This window comes from Mandrillus leucophaeus, unplaced genomic scaffold (assembly GCF_000951045.1).
Source record: "Mandrillus leucophaeus isolate KB7577 unplaced genomic scaffold, Mleu.le_1.0 Scaffold42, whole genome shotgun sequence".
NCBI classification, from domain to species: domain Eukaryota; kingdom Metazoa; phylum Chordata; class Mammalia; order Primates; family Cercopithecidae; genus Mandrillus; species Mandrillus leucophaeus.
In genome coordinates this window covers 2,467,301-2,483,843 of record NW_012104476.1, presented here as the reverse complement: position 1 = coordinate 2,483,843, position 16,543 = coordinate 2,467,301, and the positions used below count along the sequence as shown (strand labels likewise).

General features: G+C 44.2%; 1 protein-coding gene across 1 annotated transcript in view; it reads right to left on the bottom strand.

The window, feature by feature from the left end:
* Positions 1-16,543, bottom strand: part of WBSCR17 (Williams-Beuren syndrome chromosome region 17) — a 699,332-nt gene that overhangs the window by 47,732 nt on the left and 635,057 nt on the right. The window contains exons 7-9 of the mRNA XM_011992872.1: positions 14,652-14,837; positions 10,217-10,354; positions 2,387-2,482 (exon numbers count right to left, since the gene is read on the bottom strand). Of these exons, the coding sequence (XP_011848262.1) occupies positions 2,387-2,482; positions 10,217-10,354; positions 14,652-14,837 (420 nt within the window). The remainder of the gene's footprint in view (positions 1-2,386; positions 2,483-10,216; positions 10,355-14,651; positions 14,838-16,543) is intronic.

Below are 16,543 nucleotides of genomic sequence, written 5' to 3'. Positions count from 1 at the left end.
TTTTTGCCAATTATAAATGGTGATGGTGCGCCATAAATAACTTGAATTTAAATGGATCGCATTTGACTTTTTTTTTTTTACCTTGAGACAGAGTCTCGCTCTGTAGCCCATGTTGGAGTGCGGTGGCACGATCTCGACTCGCTGAAACTCCACCTCCAAGGTTCAAGTAATTCTCCTGCCTCAGCCTCTCTAGTAGCTGGGATTACAGGCGCCTGCAACTATGCCTGGCTAATTTTCGTATTTTTAATAGAGATGGGGTTTCACCATGTTGGCCAGGCTGGTCTTGAACTCCTAACCTCAGGTGATCTTTGACTTTAAAATGCTTGGCTGTGCTTGGCCCAGAGTGGTAGCTCACGCCTGTAATCCCAGCACTTTGGGAGGCCTAGGCAGTGGATCACTTGAGGTCAGGAGTTCAAGACCAGTCTGGCCAACGTGATGAAACCCCGTCTCTACTAAAAATACAAAAATTAGCTGGGGCAGGGTGGTGCAAGCCTGTAATCTCAGCTACTCAGGAGGCTGACGCAGGAGAATCACTTGAACACAGAAGGCGGAGGTTGCACTGAGCCGAGATCGCGGCACTGCATTCCAGCCTGGGTGACAGAGAAAGACTCGGTCTAAAAAAATAAATAGATCGATAGACAAATAAATAAATAGATAGTATAAAATGCTTGCTTATGCTGGAAGGCCTGGGTTCTAGGTTGCTTTGCTCACAAGAACTTGCCCCTCTGTGCCTCAGTTTCCTCATGCTGCCTGCCTACTTCCCAGAGTTGCTGTAAGGATCTGCTCAGGATATGAACAGTACCCTGTCTGGCATTGCTTACCCACCTTAGGAGGAAGGGTGAGTATCCATCCAGACAATGAGAACTACCTGCAGTGACGTGGCAGAGGGAACGCAACTGTCTCTTTCCTGCAGCGACCTCGGGGGAATGCAAAACCACTACACACAGAGAAAAACCTGTGAGCCTTGATACGGGCACGTGTGGGGATGAGTGTAATTGATGAAGGCAACTTTGCACGTGAACGTGGGCATTCACAGAACAAGAGACATGAAGGGTGTTTACAGGGTAGCTCCTCAGGTGCCTTCCTCTTACAGACCAATGAACTGAGCCCCGGAGAGAGGATCTGTGAGCCCGACTCACAACCCACCTTCAGTGTTCCTCTGAAATTGAAATATAAATGTTTTCCTAGTCAGTGGCTTGCCTTTTTCTACTACTGGTTGACGTAATGTTTGAATTTCTGATGAATGTCAAGACTAGTGACATTTTCTTGGATGTGTTTTCTGCTAATCTTAGAGAATTTCTGCTAAGCTCTTTGTGTACACACACACGCGCACACACGCACACCTGTGCACACACACCGCTGGCTAGCACAAAGCCGTCAAAGGAAATTCGTTTATCAAGACTCTGTTTTTACTTGTTGGTTAATTGCTTTGTGCTTCTCAGGTTATCACACATGTTCTCTGAAAGCTGCATTTTAGAGTAGGTGATCAGGACATATTACTTGAGTGAATGAATGAATGAAGCTGTGCATTTGATACACATATATTTTTTTAAAGACACTCTGCAGGCATTCTCCTCCTTCCCATCAGCTGTTTGCTCTTGAACCAGCATTTACGGTCCAGCTTGTACTTACAACCGAACTAATGACGCTCCTTCAGGATGGATGTGTCAATCAGATTCTAGTGAAGAAATTTGCTAATTGTTTCTCTGAAGTCGTAAGCAGGTAGATTTGGTTATAATGACGGTACATGCACATATGGTATATATTTGCATGTTAGCAAATGACTCTGTGACTTACCCATCTTTGAAATATGCACAGTGTGACTTATTCACCTATGAAACCTGCACATTGATCTTGTTAATATCCGCACTGATGCAGCCAGTCGCAGTGGCTCATGCCTGTAATGCCAGCATTTTGGGAGACCGAGGTGGGCAGATCTCTCGAGGTCAGGAGTTCCAGACCAGCCTGGCCAAATGGTGAAACCCCATTTCTACTAAAAATACAAAAATTAGCTGGACATGGTGGCATGTGCCTGTAATCCCAGATATTCAGGAGGCTGAGGTAGGAGAATCGCATGAGCCTGGGAGGCGGAGATCACAGTGAGCCAAGATCACACCACTGCACTCCAGCTTGGAGGACAGGGTCAGACTCCATCTCAAAAAAAAAAAAACAAAAAACTCCGCGCACTGCAACAACCACTTACGAATCTTTTTCCTAGTTTCTTTAGAGAAATAACCAGAAAGACTCCTACCTTCTTCTTAACATCTCAGAATAAATAACTACCAAGGTAGACAGCAACAAAGTTTATCCAGAAGGCCGGCAAGGCCCTTGTGGGCCGGAGATGGTGATATTACTACTTCCTTCCTGGTCAGAGATGAGCTCCTACCTGCGGTCCCCAGCCATGGCACGGATACAGTATTGCTGTGTGGTTCTCCAGTGGCCCCTGGTCCAAGCAGACGTCTTTTGCCTTGTTGTTGCGAAGCTGCAAGAATAGACAAAACATGATCCGTCAGAGCTCCGCTAGTGGAGGTGTGGATGCCCAGTCACTGTTCTACCATGCCTTGGTTCCAACTTCATGATGGGAAGACCACACAGGCCTCTAAGTGAGGACCAGGGCTCAAGTCTGTGCAGTGATCACCTTAGCAAGAAAAATCAAGTCTTAAGGTGGATGGCATGGATCCTAGGTCTCTGACTGTGTCCTGGGCAGCTTGCCCCCCACCCTCACAGCACCTCCATTCCTAACATGAAAGGCAATCTGAGGGAACTTCTGCACATAGGAGCACTGGTTACCCAGATCTTAGGCTTCTAAACGGCTTTGAAGCTTCTATGTGGCTTATAGGCTTCTCAGTGGCTTCTAAGGCTTCTAAGTGGCTTGTAAAATCTAGTTATCCAGATGGTTAGGCTTCTAAGCCTCAGCACCAACATTGGTTTTCATAAACCAGGTAATCAAAGGTTAGCTTTTCAGGTCATTACATGCATAAAGGCATGAAGAACCTAAGAATCCTAGGCTGGACGCGGTGGCTCATGCCTGTAATCCCAGCACTTTGGGAGGCTGAGGTAGAAGAATCGCTTGAGCCCAGGAGTTCAAGACCAACGTGGGCAACATAGCGAGGCCCCATCTCTACAAAAACATTAAAACAAATTAACCAGGCATGGTGGCACACACGTGTAGTCCCAGCTACTCAGGAGGCTGAGACGGCAGGATGGTTTGAGCCCAGGAGTTCCAGGCTGCAGTGAGCCATGATTGTACCACTAGACTCCAGCCTGGGCGACAGAACAAGACCTATTTCTAAAAAAAAGAAAAAAAACCCTAAAAGCTTACTATCATAAAATGCTCTAGCAGTATCTATTTATATATTCAAAAACATATACCTATGCTGTGCTAAGCACCACTGTAGGTGTTTGGAATGCACCCACGGAGGAAATAGACAAAAGTCCCCAAAGTAACACCCGTGAAACTAGGCATGGGTCTTTGGGAGAATGTAAGAACTGATCTCATTTGGATCTCTGGGTGCATTGTGATCTACACGGGTATCCATCCCACCAGCACCCTAGGGTCTCAATGGGTGGGAAAAAGGTAATGTTGCTGGTCCTCTCCATCTATATTCATTCCCCTCCAGATTACATTCCCCATCGAAACAGAGAGGAAAAGGCATTCTGTTTCTTTTCTTTTTGAGACAGAGTTTCGTTCTTGTTGCCCAGGCTGAAATGCAATGGTGCAATCTCGACTCACTGCAACCTCCACCTCCTGGGTTCAAGCAATTCTCCTGCTTCAGCCTCCCAAGTAGCTGGGATTATAGTTGCCCGCCACCATGCCAAGCTAATTTTTTGTATGTTTTAGCAGAGACGGGGTTTTACCACGTTGGCCAGGCTGATCTTGAACTCCTGACCTCAGGTGATCCACCTGCCTTGGCCTCCCAAAGTGCTGGGATTATAGGCGTGAACCACTGCGCCTGGCCGGCATTCTGTTCTTTATGTACCCAAATTGTGTTTAGGCTCAGACAACTTGAGCAGATTTTTTTTTTCTTTCTTTTGTTTTTTTTGAGACGGAGTCTTGCTCTGTCGCCCAGGCTGGAGTACAGTGGTGCGATCTTGGCTCACTGCAAGCTCCGCCTCCCAGGTTCAAGCCATTCTCCCACCTCAGCCTCCCGAGTAGCTGGGACTACAGGCACCTGCAACCACCCCGGCTAATTTGTTTGTATTTTTAGTAGAGACAGGATTTCATGATATTAGCCAGGATGGTCTCGATCTCCTGACCTTGTGATCTGCCCACCTCGGCCTTCCAAAGTGCTGGGATTACAGGCCTGAGCCACTTTGAGTAGATTTTTAAATCCTTGTTTTTTTTCTTTGAGTGACAGGGTCTTGCCTGTACTCCAGGCCGGAGTGCAGGGGTGCAATCACAGCTCACTGCAGCTTCCATCTCTTGGCCTCAAGCAATCCTCCCATTTCAGCCTCCCAAAGTGCTGGGATTACAGGTGTTAACCACTATGCCTGGCTGAGAACTCTTTACATATTAAGGACATGAATGTTTTAACAGAGTATTTGCTTTACGTCATGATTTGAGACTGCCAAGCTTTTAAACTTTGTTCTAATGTTTCTGCAATCAAATCTATCATTCAGTAATTTAATAAATATTTATTGAAGGCCTGGTAAGTGCCTGACACTGTGCTAAATTTAATGAGCAAAAGACAAATAACATCGTCCCTGCCCTGAAGTAGTCCACGGTCTACTGCAATGACTGAAATATGCTAGGGCCAACAAGGAGAGCTTCTTTTTTAGATGGAGTCTTGCTCTGTCATCAGGCTAGAGTGCAGTGGCATGATCTCAGCTCACTGCAACCTCCACCTCCTGGGTTCAAGTGATTCTCGTGCCTCAGCCTCCTGAGTAGCTGGGACTACAGGCACACACCACCACACCCAGCTAATTTTTGTATTTTTAGTAGAGACGGGGTTTCCCCATACTGGCCAGGATGGTCTCAATCTCCTGACCTTATGATCCACCTGCCTCGGCCTCCCAAAGTGCTGGGATTACAGGCGTGAACCACTGCCACCGGCCAAGGAGAACTTCTTTACCCCTTCCAAGGATTCAGAGATAACTGCTAAGAGGTGACTCCTGCCCTAAGCATTAAAAGCATATGTAGGCTGGGTGTGGTGGCTCACGCCTGTAATCCCAGTGCTTTGGGAGGCTGAGGCTGGAAGATCGCTTAAGGTAAGGAGTTTGAGACAAGCCTGGGCAACATAGTGAGACCCCAACTTCACAAAAAATAAACAAAATTAGCTAGGCATGGTGGCATGTGCTTGTAGTCCCAGCTACTTGGGAGGCTGAGGTGGGAGGGTGGCTTCGGTCCAGGAGTTTAAGGCTACAGTGAGCTGAGACTGTGCCACTGGATTCCATCTTGGGTGACACAGCAAGGCCGTGCCTCAAAAAAAAAAAAAAGTTGTCTAGCGCCAACAGCAGTGGCTCACACCTGTAGTATCAGCTACTAGGGAGGCTGAGGTGGGAGGATTGCTTGAGCAGAGGAGTTCCTGGCTATAGTATGTCACGATCATGCTATTGTACTCCAGCCTGGGCAACAGAGCAAGACCTTATCTCTTTTTTTTTTTTTTTTTTTAAAAGGAAGAGCTATCTAAAAAATGGTTTTTTGATTAATTTGGTTTCTTTCATTCAACACTATAGTCCACCTGAAATGTATATCTGTAAATGGTGACACTCAGCAGGTAGAGAAGGAGTAATAGAACCAGATGCCTTAAAACGTTAACATTGATTATATCTGGGAACTGGGATTTGGAGTAAGTTTAGTTTTCATCTGTGTATTTCCAATAGACTGTATGTATTGATTTTATTATTTTAAAAGAAAGTCTGTAACACCAAAAGGCTTCTCTCTTCCAAATAATCAGATTCTGATCACAATGTCACTTCCAATGCCACCCCCACTGTATGGCTCAAGGGACATCATTTATACTGTGGTTGATGTCAAAGGCAGCTCCTGGAGTTGTGGAGTGCACAGACTGTGGAGCTGTACAGAGCAGCTCTGGCAGTCTTCTAGCCTAGGTGGTTTGTGCCTATAGCCCCAGATACTCGGGAAGCGAAGTGGGAGAATCACTTGAGCCAGGAATTCAAGGCCAGCCTGGCAACATAGTGAGACCTCATTTCTACAAAAAAAAAAAAAAGAAGAAAAAAAATTAGCCAGGTGTGATGATGTGTACCTGTAGTCTCAGCTACTCAGAAGGCTGAGGTGGAAGAATAGCTTGAGTCCAGGAGTTCAAGGCTACAGTGAGCCAAGATTGTGCCACTGCACTCCAGCCTGGGGGACACAGGCTGGTCGTCATTTTTATTGTTTCCTTTTTAATAACTATTTTTCTTCTAATGATAAAAGTATCACCTAACATTAGTGAAAGTTGGAAAAGCATGACAAAGTACCCCCATCCCTAAAACTGCCCGAAGTCCTACTTACTACCCAATGTAATTATAAGTATCTTCTGCATTTCCCAATGCTATTATCACACTTGCTTCCAATCTAAAATAGCAGCAAATTGAGTTTTCTCATCCTGAGTTTTTTCCTTTTAAGCATGATGGTATCAATATTTTTCTCATGCCATTAAACTTTCGTACATACCATTTATAACAGCTATAAAATATCTCAAACCATGAATGCATTATATTCAACTAATCTTCAAGTGAAATTAAAAAAAAATTTCCTCAAAAATAACATGTCTGAGCTGAACAATTTTACTCTCAAATCTTTGTCCTTATTTCAGATTATTTGCTTGGGATAAGAGTGGAGAAGAAACTATGATTGTCATTATTAAGCTTTTCAATACATGTGGCTCAAATTGCTTTTTAAAAGGCTTGTTTCAATTTGCACTATCACAGAGGATATGATTTTTTTTCATATTACTAAGGCCTTGCCTATAAAGTATCAACACATATTCCATAAAATGAATCTTTGTTCGTTTGCAGATAGGAAAAAAAAAAAAAACAAAAAAACCACCTCTGTGTATTTAATTTTTTATTTTCTTTGACTATGAAATAAATTTAAAATTGTCAAGTATTTTTCATCCATGTGTATTTTTTCTTGTGTAACTGACCTTGTACTTTGTTTATTTTTCTTTGGGGATGTTTTATTTTGTTGTTTAAATCAAATTTTTAAAATAATGCCTGTAATCCCAGCACTTTGGGAGGCTGAGGCGAGTGGATCACTTGAGGTCAGGAGTTCAAGACCAGCCTGGCCAACATGGCAAAACCTCGTTTCTACAAAAACACAAAAATTAGCTGGACGTGGTGGCGTGTGCCTGTGATCCCAGCTACTAGGGAGGCTGAGGCAGGAGAATTGCTAAAACCTGGGAGGTGGAGGTTGCGATGAGCCGAGATCACGCCACCGCACCCTAGCCTGGGTGACTGTCTCAAAAAAAAAAAATTAACTTAACTTGCAAAGCTTATTATATATTAATGGTATTTGTTCATCTATAGCATTTGTGGTATATGTATTTCCAGTTTGGTGTATTATTTCTCTACTCAGTTGATATACAGATTATTTTAATATTTATGAGCTTGGATCCATGACACATTTCCTTTGTATTTCTTGCATGGCTTTCATTCTCAGAAAGCCCTTCCGGCTGGGCACGGTGGCTCACGCCTGTAATCCCAGCACTTTGGGAGGCCGAGGCGGGTGAATCACAAGGTCAAGAGATCGAGACCATCCTGGCCAACATGGTGAAATCCTGTCTCTACTAAAAATACAAAAAATTAGCCGGGCGTGGTGGCAGGTGCCTGTAGTCCCAGCTACTCAGGAGGCTGAGGCAGGAGAATGGCGTGAAACCGGGCGGCAGAGCTTGCAGTGAGCAGAGATTGCGCCACTGCACTCCAGCCTGGGCGACAGAGCGAGACTCCAAAAAAAAAAAAAAAAAAAAAAAAAAAAGAAAGCCCCTCTTCATTCAGAGATGAGATTCATGACTATTTCCGCATGGTTATTTTATTATTTCTTTCATGTAATGCTACAGTTCATCTGAAATCTACTTTGGTAAACGGTGAGCTGTAAGAATCTAAATTGATTTATTTTCCAAAGAGCTAGGCAATTGACCCAATTGTCTTAGGAATAATCCATTCACTGCCCATTGTTGTTCGATTCTTCCTTTATATTTAATATTACTTAGATAATTAAAAAAATTCATGCTTTCATTTTGGAGAAGAAAAGGCAAGGCAGTTTATATCTATTAATAACTACTGCTGTGTGCCAGGTACTTTTTTTTTTTTGAGACAGAGTCTCACTCTGTCACCCAGGCTGGAGCGCAGTAGCGTGATCTCAGCTCACTGTAACCTCTGCCTACTGGGTTCAAGCGATTCTCCTGCCTTAGCCCTGAGTAGCTGGGATTACCTGCACCAGTCACCATGCTCAGCTAGTTATAGATATATATACACACACACACACACACACACACACACACACACACACACACACACACATATATATATATATTAGTAGAGACAGGACTTCCCCATGTTGGCCAGGCTGGTCTTGAACTCCAGACTTCAAGTGATCCGCCTGCCTTGGCCTCCCAAAGTGATGGGATTACAGGCATGAGCCATGGCACTTGGCCACACCAGGTACTGTTTTAAGAACTCTACATATCACAGCTCATTTTATACCCCCAGGAACCCTGGAGAGGAGATACTCTCCTTCCTCCCATTTTATAGATGAGGGAATGGCTGCCAAGAGGACCCACACGGCTGGTAACAGCCTACTAGGATTTGAACCCAGCAGGCTGGCTCCAGTCTTCATGTATCCCTAACCGCCCTAGAGACTGCCCTTGCAAGACGTGAGCATCCCATTCCAAATTCCAGCTCAGGAGGGTCACCACTCTACCCCGATGACTTAACCTGTGGTGGATTTACTTTCTCTAAAAGGCAGCAGGCAAAGAATAGGAAAATCCACAGTTGTAGAAAAATGTAAATACTCTATGTCAAAGGGATTCTTCTTAGCTCTAACCTGGTAATCACAGGGAGTCCCAGGGAAGAAAACCAGATTGCAGAGCTAATGGGGTATCTCAACCAAATTGAGAGCACTCGGCTCCCTGCTCCTTGGCCTGACTGCGTGTCACCGATTCTATCTCAAACAGGCATCGCAAGGGAGAATGAGGTGGATGCGTGAGTGTTTCTATACGAAGATGTTCTCAGCAATGGTACTTGTGATATTTTAAAATTGGAAAAGTCACCAGTGTCTATGTTCTCAAGCAAAGTCCAGCTTACACAAAAAGTGGAACCATGTGTGGCTATTAATTACTGACAAAAAGTATTTCATGATACACTTACATATCCTCCATATCATTGAGTAAAATTTCAAACGATTAGGCATTGTGAATGGAATCGTTTTAGCAAAAAAAATACATGGGTATATACACATGCACACACATACACACGCACACACACACATACACACACACACAGAGTCCAGAGGTCCATACATCAAAGTGTACATGTTATCTCTGGTATCCGGATCCCCACGTCCAATCTTGGCTTCGTGACTTATACGCTCTGTGACCTCAGGTAGGTAAGTTAGATAATTTCTCTAAGTTTCAGTTTTCTTATCAAGACAACAGAAGTAACACTAATCTCTCATAAGGTGAAGGTGAAATTAATTTGTATGCAAAAAGCACTTAGAATACTACCCAGTAGTTCAAAAGCACTCAAATATTCACCCCTAGTATTATTATTTTCAAAATGTTCTCAAATGCATATTGATGGTATATGTAATAAGAGAAAAATCGCTTTGCTTTCAGGTTTAGAAAGGTGATATGATCACAGCATAGACAATCTGAGAACATTTCCTCCTTTCTTTGATAAGTGATTCCAGCCCACAGCACAGAGCAATGGAGGACTCCAACCCCCCTGCCTCTCTTTACATCCAAACTTCCTTCTCAATATCTCCATTCACAGGTCTCAGAGGACCTCAAAGTCAAAATTTCCCAAACAGGATTCATTATCTGCCACATATCTCAGGCAAAGAAGACTGTCATAGTCTTTTATCCATAGTCCATTATAACATTCATCACATTTGTTCCCTACCCCAACCCCCTGGCTAGAGAGAATCTTGCTATCAGGGCCGGCACCTCCAAAAACCACTCATTGAATGAATGAGCAACTCTATTTCTCCCCAGCAAAGCAACCTACAGCATATTGAACAGCATTCCAAGCCAAAAGCATGCACTGTCTCATTTACCTCCCCGTAAGCAACCGTATTATTGTATCTTCTCATTTCTGGGTAAACATGGTCCAGGTACCACTGGAAATTCTTACACTTTAAACTTTTCCTTAAGGCTCTTCTTTCAGAGACATCACCGATGTCAATTCCCGGATTCTGAAAAGAGAGAGAAGCCAAGGGGTGTTAGTGACTATGGAACTCTGGCCAGAGTGGGGCACAGGTGGAGTCACTTTCAGGGAAAGCTTCATATAGAAGATCTTAAGCCTGGGCCGGGCGCAGTGGCTCACGCCTGTAATCCCAGCACTTTGGGAGGCCGAGGCGGGCAAATCACGAGGTCAGGAGTTCGAGACCAGCTTGGCCAACATGGTGAAACTCCATCTCTACCAAAAATGCAAGTAATTAGCTGGGTATGGTAGCGGGTGCCTATAATCTCAGCTACTCAGGAGGCTGACGCAGGAAAATCGCTTGAACCCAGGAGGCAGAGGTTGCAGTATGCTGAGATCGCGCCACTGCACTCCATCCCGGGCGACGGTGTGAGACTGCCTAAAAAAAAAGGGAAGAGCTTATGCCTCTTATGCTTATTCAGAAGGGTTTTTTTGTTGTTGTTGTTGTTCTGGTTTTATTGAGACGGGCTGGGAGTGCAGTGGTGTCATCTCGTCTCACTGCAACCTTGTCCTCTTGGGTTCAAGCAATTCTCCTGCCGCAGCCTCCCCAGTAGCTGGGATTCCAGGCTCACGCCACCACGCTTGGCTAATTTTTGTATTTTTAGAAGAGATGGGGTTTCATCATGTTGGCCAGGTTGGTCTTGAACTCCTGACCTCAAGTGATAGGCCAGCCTCGGTCTTCCAAAGTTCTGGGATTACAGGTGTGAGCCACCGCACCTGGCAGAAAGGGCGGAGACCTATTTGACTCATCCAGACCCAGGCCAGGGAACCCTCGTTCCTGAGCAAAGTCAGGAACCTGCAGCAACAAAGGTCCCAGCCAAGCCAACCATCCTTATCATTGCTGTGCAAATGGATTTCTGGGACACACTGATGTTGATGACTTACATTCTCAGTTTCTTCTCTTCCACATTTCCTTAGTAACTATCAGAGACAATTATTAGAGGAATTATTTGATTAGGACAAGAAAAGAAATGCCTACAACCACCTCCTGTCTTTCTTTCCTATACCTGCAAAATTTCTCCTTTTGTTGGCTCTTTGCGAAGTTCATTATATGCAGAAGTGAAAATAATTTTCCATTGCAAAGCTTGTAATGATGTTCTAATGAATAATTCACTCTGCTTTTACAGAAATGAACCTGTAATGGCTGCTGTGTGCTGACAGGGAAAATAAAGTATCTGAAATATGACTCCACAGACTCAGCTGCAAGATGGCTAGGAATTAGCAGAGACAGGATGCACTGGGGGCCTAAGAGAAGACTTCCAATTATGTCATTAAGATCACTTGGGCAGTCAAACAGTGACTTTAAAGGGAAATCTCTTTAAATGTCAAATTTACTCAATCTCAAAGACAACCCTGAGCAGTAACCTTTAACTCTTTGTTTTAATATATTTAGCATGATTCATGAAATGGTCTTTTTTTTTTTCTGAGATGATGTCTGGCTCTTGTTGCCCAGGCTGGAGTGCAATGGTGCGATCTTGGCTCACTGCAACCTCTGTCTCCCAGGTTCAAGTGATTCTCCTGCCTCAGCCTCCCAAGTAGCTGGGATTACAGGCATGCACCACCACACCCAACTAAGTTTGCATTTTTAGTGGAGACAGGATTTCTCCATGTTGGTCAGGCTGGTCTCAAACTCTCGACCTCAGGTGATCTGCCCGCCTCGGCCTCCCAAAGTACTGGGATTACAGGTGTGAGCTAAGGGTCATTTTTAAAAAGCCTGGTAGGTTACCACTGGCATTTGGGACAAGAGATTGTCTGCAGTCACGGACAAAGCACTTGGCTACAGTCAAAAGACTTGAGTTATTTGTAACTCTAAGTCACACCACCATTCCAGGTCAAAACTTGAGGCCAGGTGCAGTGTCTCACGCCTGTAATCCCAGCATTTTGGGAAGCTGAGGTGGGAGGATTGCTTGAGCCGAAGAGTTTGAGACCAGCCTGGGCAACCTGGCAAAACCTCGTCTCTACAAAAAATATAGAAGTTAGACAGGTAGAGGGCGCACGCCTGTGGTCCCAGCTATTCAGGAGGCTGAGGTGGGAGGATGGCTTGAACCTGGGAGATGGAAGTTACAGGGAACCAAGATCGTGCCACTACACTCCAGTCTGGGTGACAGAGTGAGACCCTATCTCATAAAAATAAACAATTCCCCTTTACAAAGCAGGAATAATAATAATACCGATTTCACTGTTTCACAGGGCTGGGGTGACGTTTTGTATGAGGACCTGAACTGACATCCCTGCCCATGTGCTTTGTGTGGGGCCTTAAGCAAACCCCTTTTAGCTTCTCATAGCTTCAATTTCTTCATCTGTAAAATGAACATCATAAAACGTTCATATCAAGCTAACATTTATGGAACACTTAATATTTGCTAAGCTGTGTTCTCAGCCTTATTTTATCTTCACAGGCATCCTATCAGGTAAATTTTAACAATCCGTGTTTATAGATGAGGAAACTGAGGCAGACAGTTCTTATGTCATGAGGTTGTTATGAGAATTAAATGAGATATTACAAATAACGATTTATTAGGTACCTGGGACATAGTAAGTGCTCAACAAATGTTACCTATATTTAAATAATAATGGCTAAAAGCACTTAATTGCTTAATAAAAGTGCTAAGTGGCCAGAAGGAGTTTTTTAATTCTCGAGAATGTATTTCAAAACCTATTTCACAACACTGAATAAATTCCTCACTTTTATCTTCTTGACCCGCAAATCTGGCACATATCCAACCGTATTTCTTCTATTCCGGGCTGTAGCCTCCTGACACATAGGCGTTGCCATCTCTCAATGGGCACCGCTGCAGGTGACTTTCCAGCATGGCTCAAACACCTATGGGTACTCTGGCTGAGGAGATAAACTGACCTGTGGCTGAGGGTGCAAGTCACGCCACTGTGCAGCATAGGATGAACCACGCATCCTGTGCCAGGTGCCACTCTCAGCATGCCACATGTATGAATTCATTTAGTTCTTACAATCACCCCAGGAAGGAGAATCTGCTATTATTCTCATTTTACAGCTGAGGAAAATAAGGCACAGTTGACCCTCTATATCCACGGTTTCTACATCCATTGGTTCAACCAACTGCAGACTGAAAATATTTTTTAAAAGCCCAGCAAGAACAATATCACAATAAAAAAACACAAATAAAGCATAAGAAGTATTCACATAGCATTTACATTGTATTATCTATAAGTAATCTAGAGATGATTCAGCCATAAAAATAAATAATTTAACAGTATTTGCAATGACCTGGATGAGATTAGAGAGTATGATTCTAATGGAAAACCAAACACCATATGTTTTCATTGATATGTGGGAGCTAAGCTCTGAGGACGCAAAGGCATAAGAATGATACAATGGACTTTGGGGACTTTGGGGGGAAGAGTGGGAGGGGGCGAGGGATAAAAGACAACAAATATGGTGCAGTGTATACTGCTCGGGTGATGGGGGCATGAGGATCTCACAAATCACCACTAAAGAACTTACTCATGTAACCAAATACCACCTGTACCCCGATAACTAATGGAAAAATAAAATTTAAAAAAAAAACTTTGTGCTGCTATATATATATATATATATATATGGGAGGTTATGCTTAGGTTATATGCAAGTACCATGCCATTTTGTATCAAGGACTTGGGCATCTGTGAGTTTTGCTATCCACAGGGAGTCCTAGAACGAATCCCCTGGGGATACCAAGGGATGAATGGTACAGAGAAGATGAGTGGATTTGGTCAAGATCTCCTGATTCACAAATGATAGAGCTGGGATTCAAACCACGCTGACGTACAACTACCGCACGACACTCCTGTGGGACTGCAGTAACATGGAGATTTCCTTGGGTCATCTTCTGAGCAGAATGCGGAGGAGAGCTGAAGAACTAGGGGATCTGGCATAGAGTAAAGGCATACGACACAGGGCAGCTGGAGCTCCACGGGAAGTCACACACAGTGACAGGATGAAGGGTCTGCTGCCAAATATCTGGGCAAGAACTTTGTGGACATAGCATATGATCAGGAGCAGGGCAGTCAGATTAACATAGTAAGACTGGGATTAACACAGTAAGACTCTTCTAATCTCTGTAAGTGGATTTAAATACATTTCCAATGTGCTAGCCCTTGCGTTAGGCAGGAGTTCTAAAGCTGAGACATCTGTGAACCCCTTTGAAATGCATTCATAATTTTTCTAAGCATGAGCATTTTCTGGGGAGGAACGATTTGTTTATTAAAGAAATCGTGACCAAATAGTAAGGATCACTGTTCTGGGGTGGTGGGGAAAGGCTGGTGATCCCTACCTCCAGCGGCAGGTTCCACGCTATGTACACATGAGACTTGTAATCGTCCATCCAGACCTCAGCAACGCGGAGAGCATTCCTCTTGGTGTAGAAGCCGATGTTGCTATTATATGGCTTCTTCTTCCGCTCAATGTGGGCCACCCGTGAGCAAGGAAGGACCTCCATGCTGCCCCCACAGAGCCATACCTAGGGGTACAAAGATTTCATCAGCCTGAAAAAGAAATTCCCAGAAGCTATGCCTCCTCCCCAAGCCCAAAAGCAATGGTTCAGCTGACTTTGCATACATGTGAAATACATTTTAATATATAAAGCCAATGAGAGGTTGTGCACGGTGGTTCATGCCTATAATCCCAGCACTCTGGGAGGCCGAGGTGGGCAGATCACTTGAGGTCAGGAGTTGGAGACCAGCCTGGCTAACATGGTGAAACCCCGTCTCTATTAAAGATAGAAAAATTAGCCAGGCATGATGGCATGCGCCTATAATCCCAGCTACTCGGGAGGTTGAGGCACAAGAATCACTTGAACCTGGGAGGTGGAGGTTGCAGTGAGCTGAGACCGTGCCACTGCACTCCAGCCTGGTTGACAGGGCAAGAGTCTGTTTCTAAATACATAAATAAATAAATAAATAAAGCAAGCCAATGAAAGTTCAAGGCTGGTTTGTTACTGCTGTGTGGTCTAACATAACCTGACTAAAACATATAAAAAAGAGGCTTGTGAGAATTCTTATAGAAAAAACAGCTCAGGATATAAAATCCACCTCTAGGTACGAAAGGCCCATAAACCTAAGCCGGCCATGGCAGCACAACAGTTTTCTTAAGTTCTCAATAACACCCAATTGGCATTTCTGAAGGTTGTCTTTCCCACCTGGCTGAAGCTATGCCCTGCCAATGTAGAATGGAAAATTCATACCACGAAACAGATCTTCTTTATTCATATCAGCACAAGCTGTGTATAATGATTTAGTTCTGTAGTATGTTTTGTTTTGAGACAGGGTCTCTCTCTGTCACCCGGACTGGAGTGCAGTGGTGCGATCACAGCTCACTGTAACTTTGAACTCCTGGCTTCAAGTGATCCTCCTGCCTCAGCCTTCCAAGTAGCTTGGACTACAGGTATGTGCCTCCATGCCCAGTTAATTTTTAAATATTTTTTGTAGAGATGAGGTCTCGCTATGTTGCCCAGGCTGGTCTCACACTCCTGGCCTCAAGCGATTCTTCCACCTAGGCCTCCCAAAGTGTTGGTATTACAAGCATGCGCCACTACTCCCAGCCTAGTTGTACACTGTTAATATGCTCTACTTTGGAGTCCTATGGGTACAGATGCCAAGCCTTCTGGAAGCATCCACTCCAATGCCATCATGAGCAGCTGTCGCTTGCTATTACTGAACTATTCAGAAGGAAGGCTGCAATGATGGCTGCCTTTGAGGGATGCAAAAGCCCAAGGACGTGGGACTTCCCATCCCTCTGCACGGGGATGGCAGGCACCTAGGCTGTAAGGCCCTGCTCCAAAAGGAAAGCTGGACCATCCAACTTCTCTTGGTCCAGGTGGGAAAATAAAAAAATAAAAACCTTATTGTCAAGAAAAAATTAATTTATGGAAATGAAGTTCCCAGTACCAGTAGAAAAAAAGGAAAATGACAGAAAAGTTTCTGTGAGGGACCTGTGAGGCTGTTCTGCTGTGAAGACACTGTATGCTCTGCATAAGTGACAGTTTTTGCAGGTGAGCTGACTCAGGTGGGCTTTCTCCAAGATGAGTCACTTCAAGCCATTCCACCTTTAGTCTCCCAGTAACTGCCATAGCAAGAATACTGGGACACTCTTGAGTGTCGGCATACCCCCTTCTTGACTTTTGTTGACTGAATTTGGTGGCAAAATTTGTTTGGGTGTGTATGATGT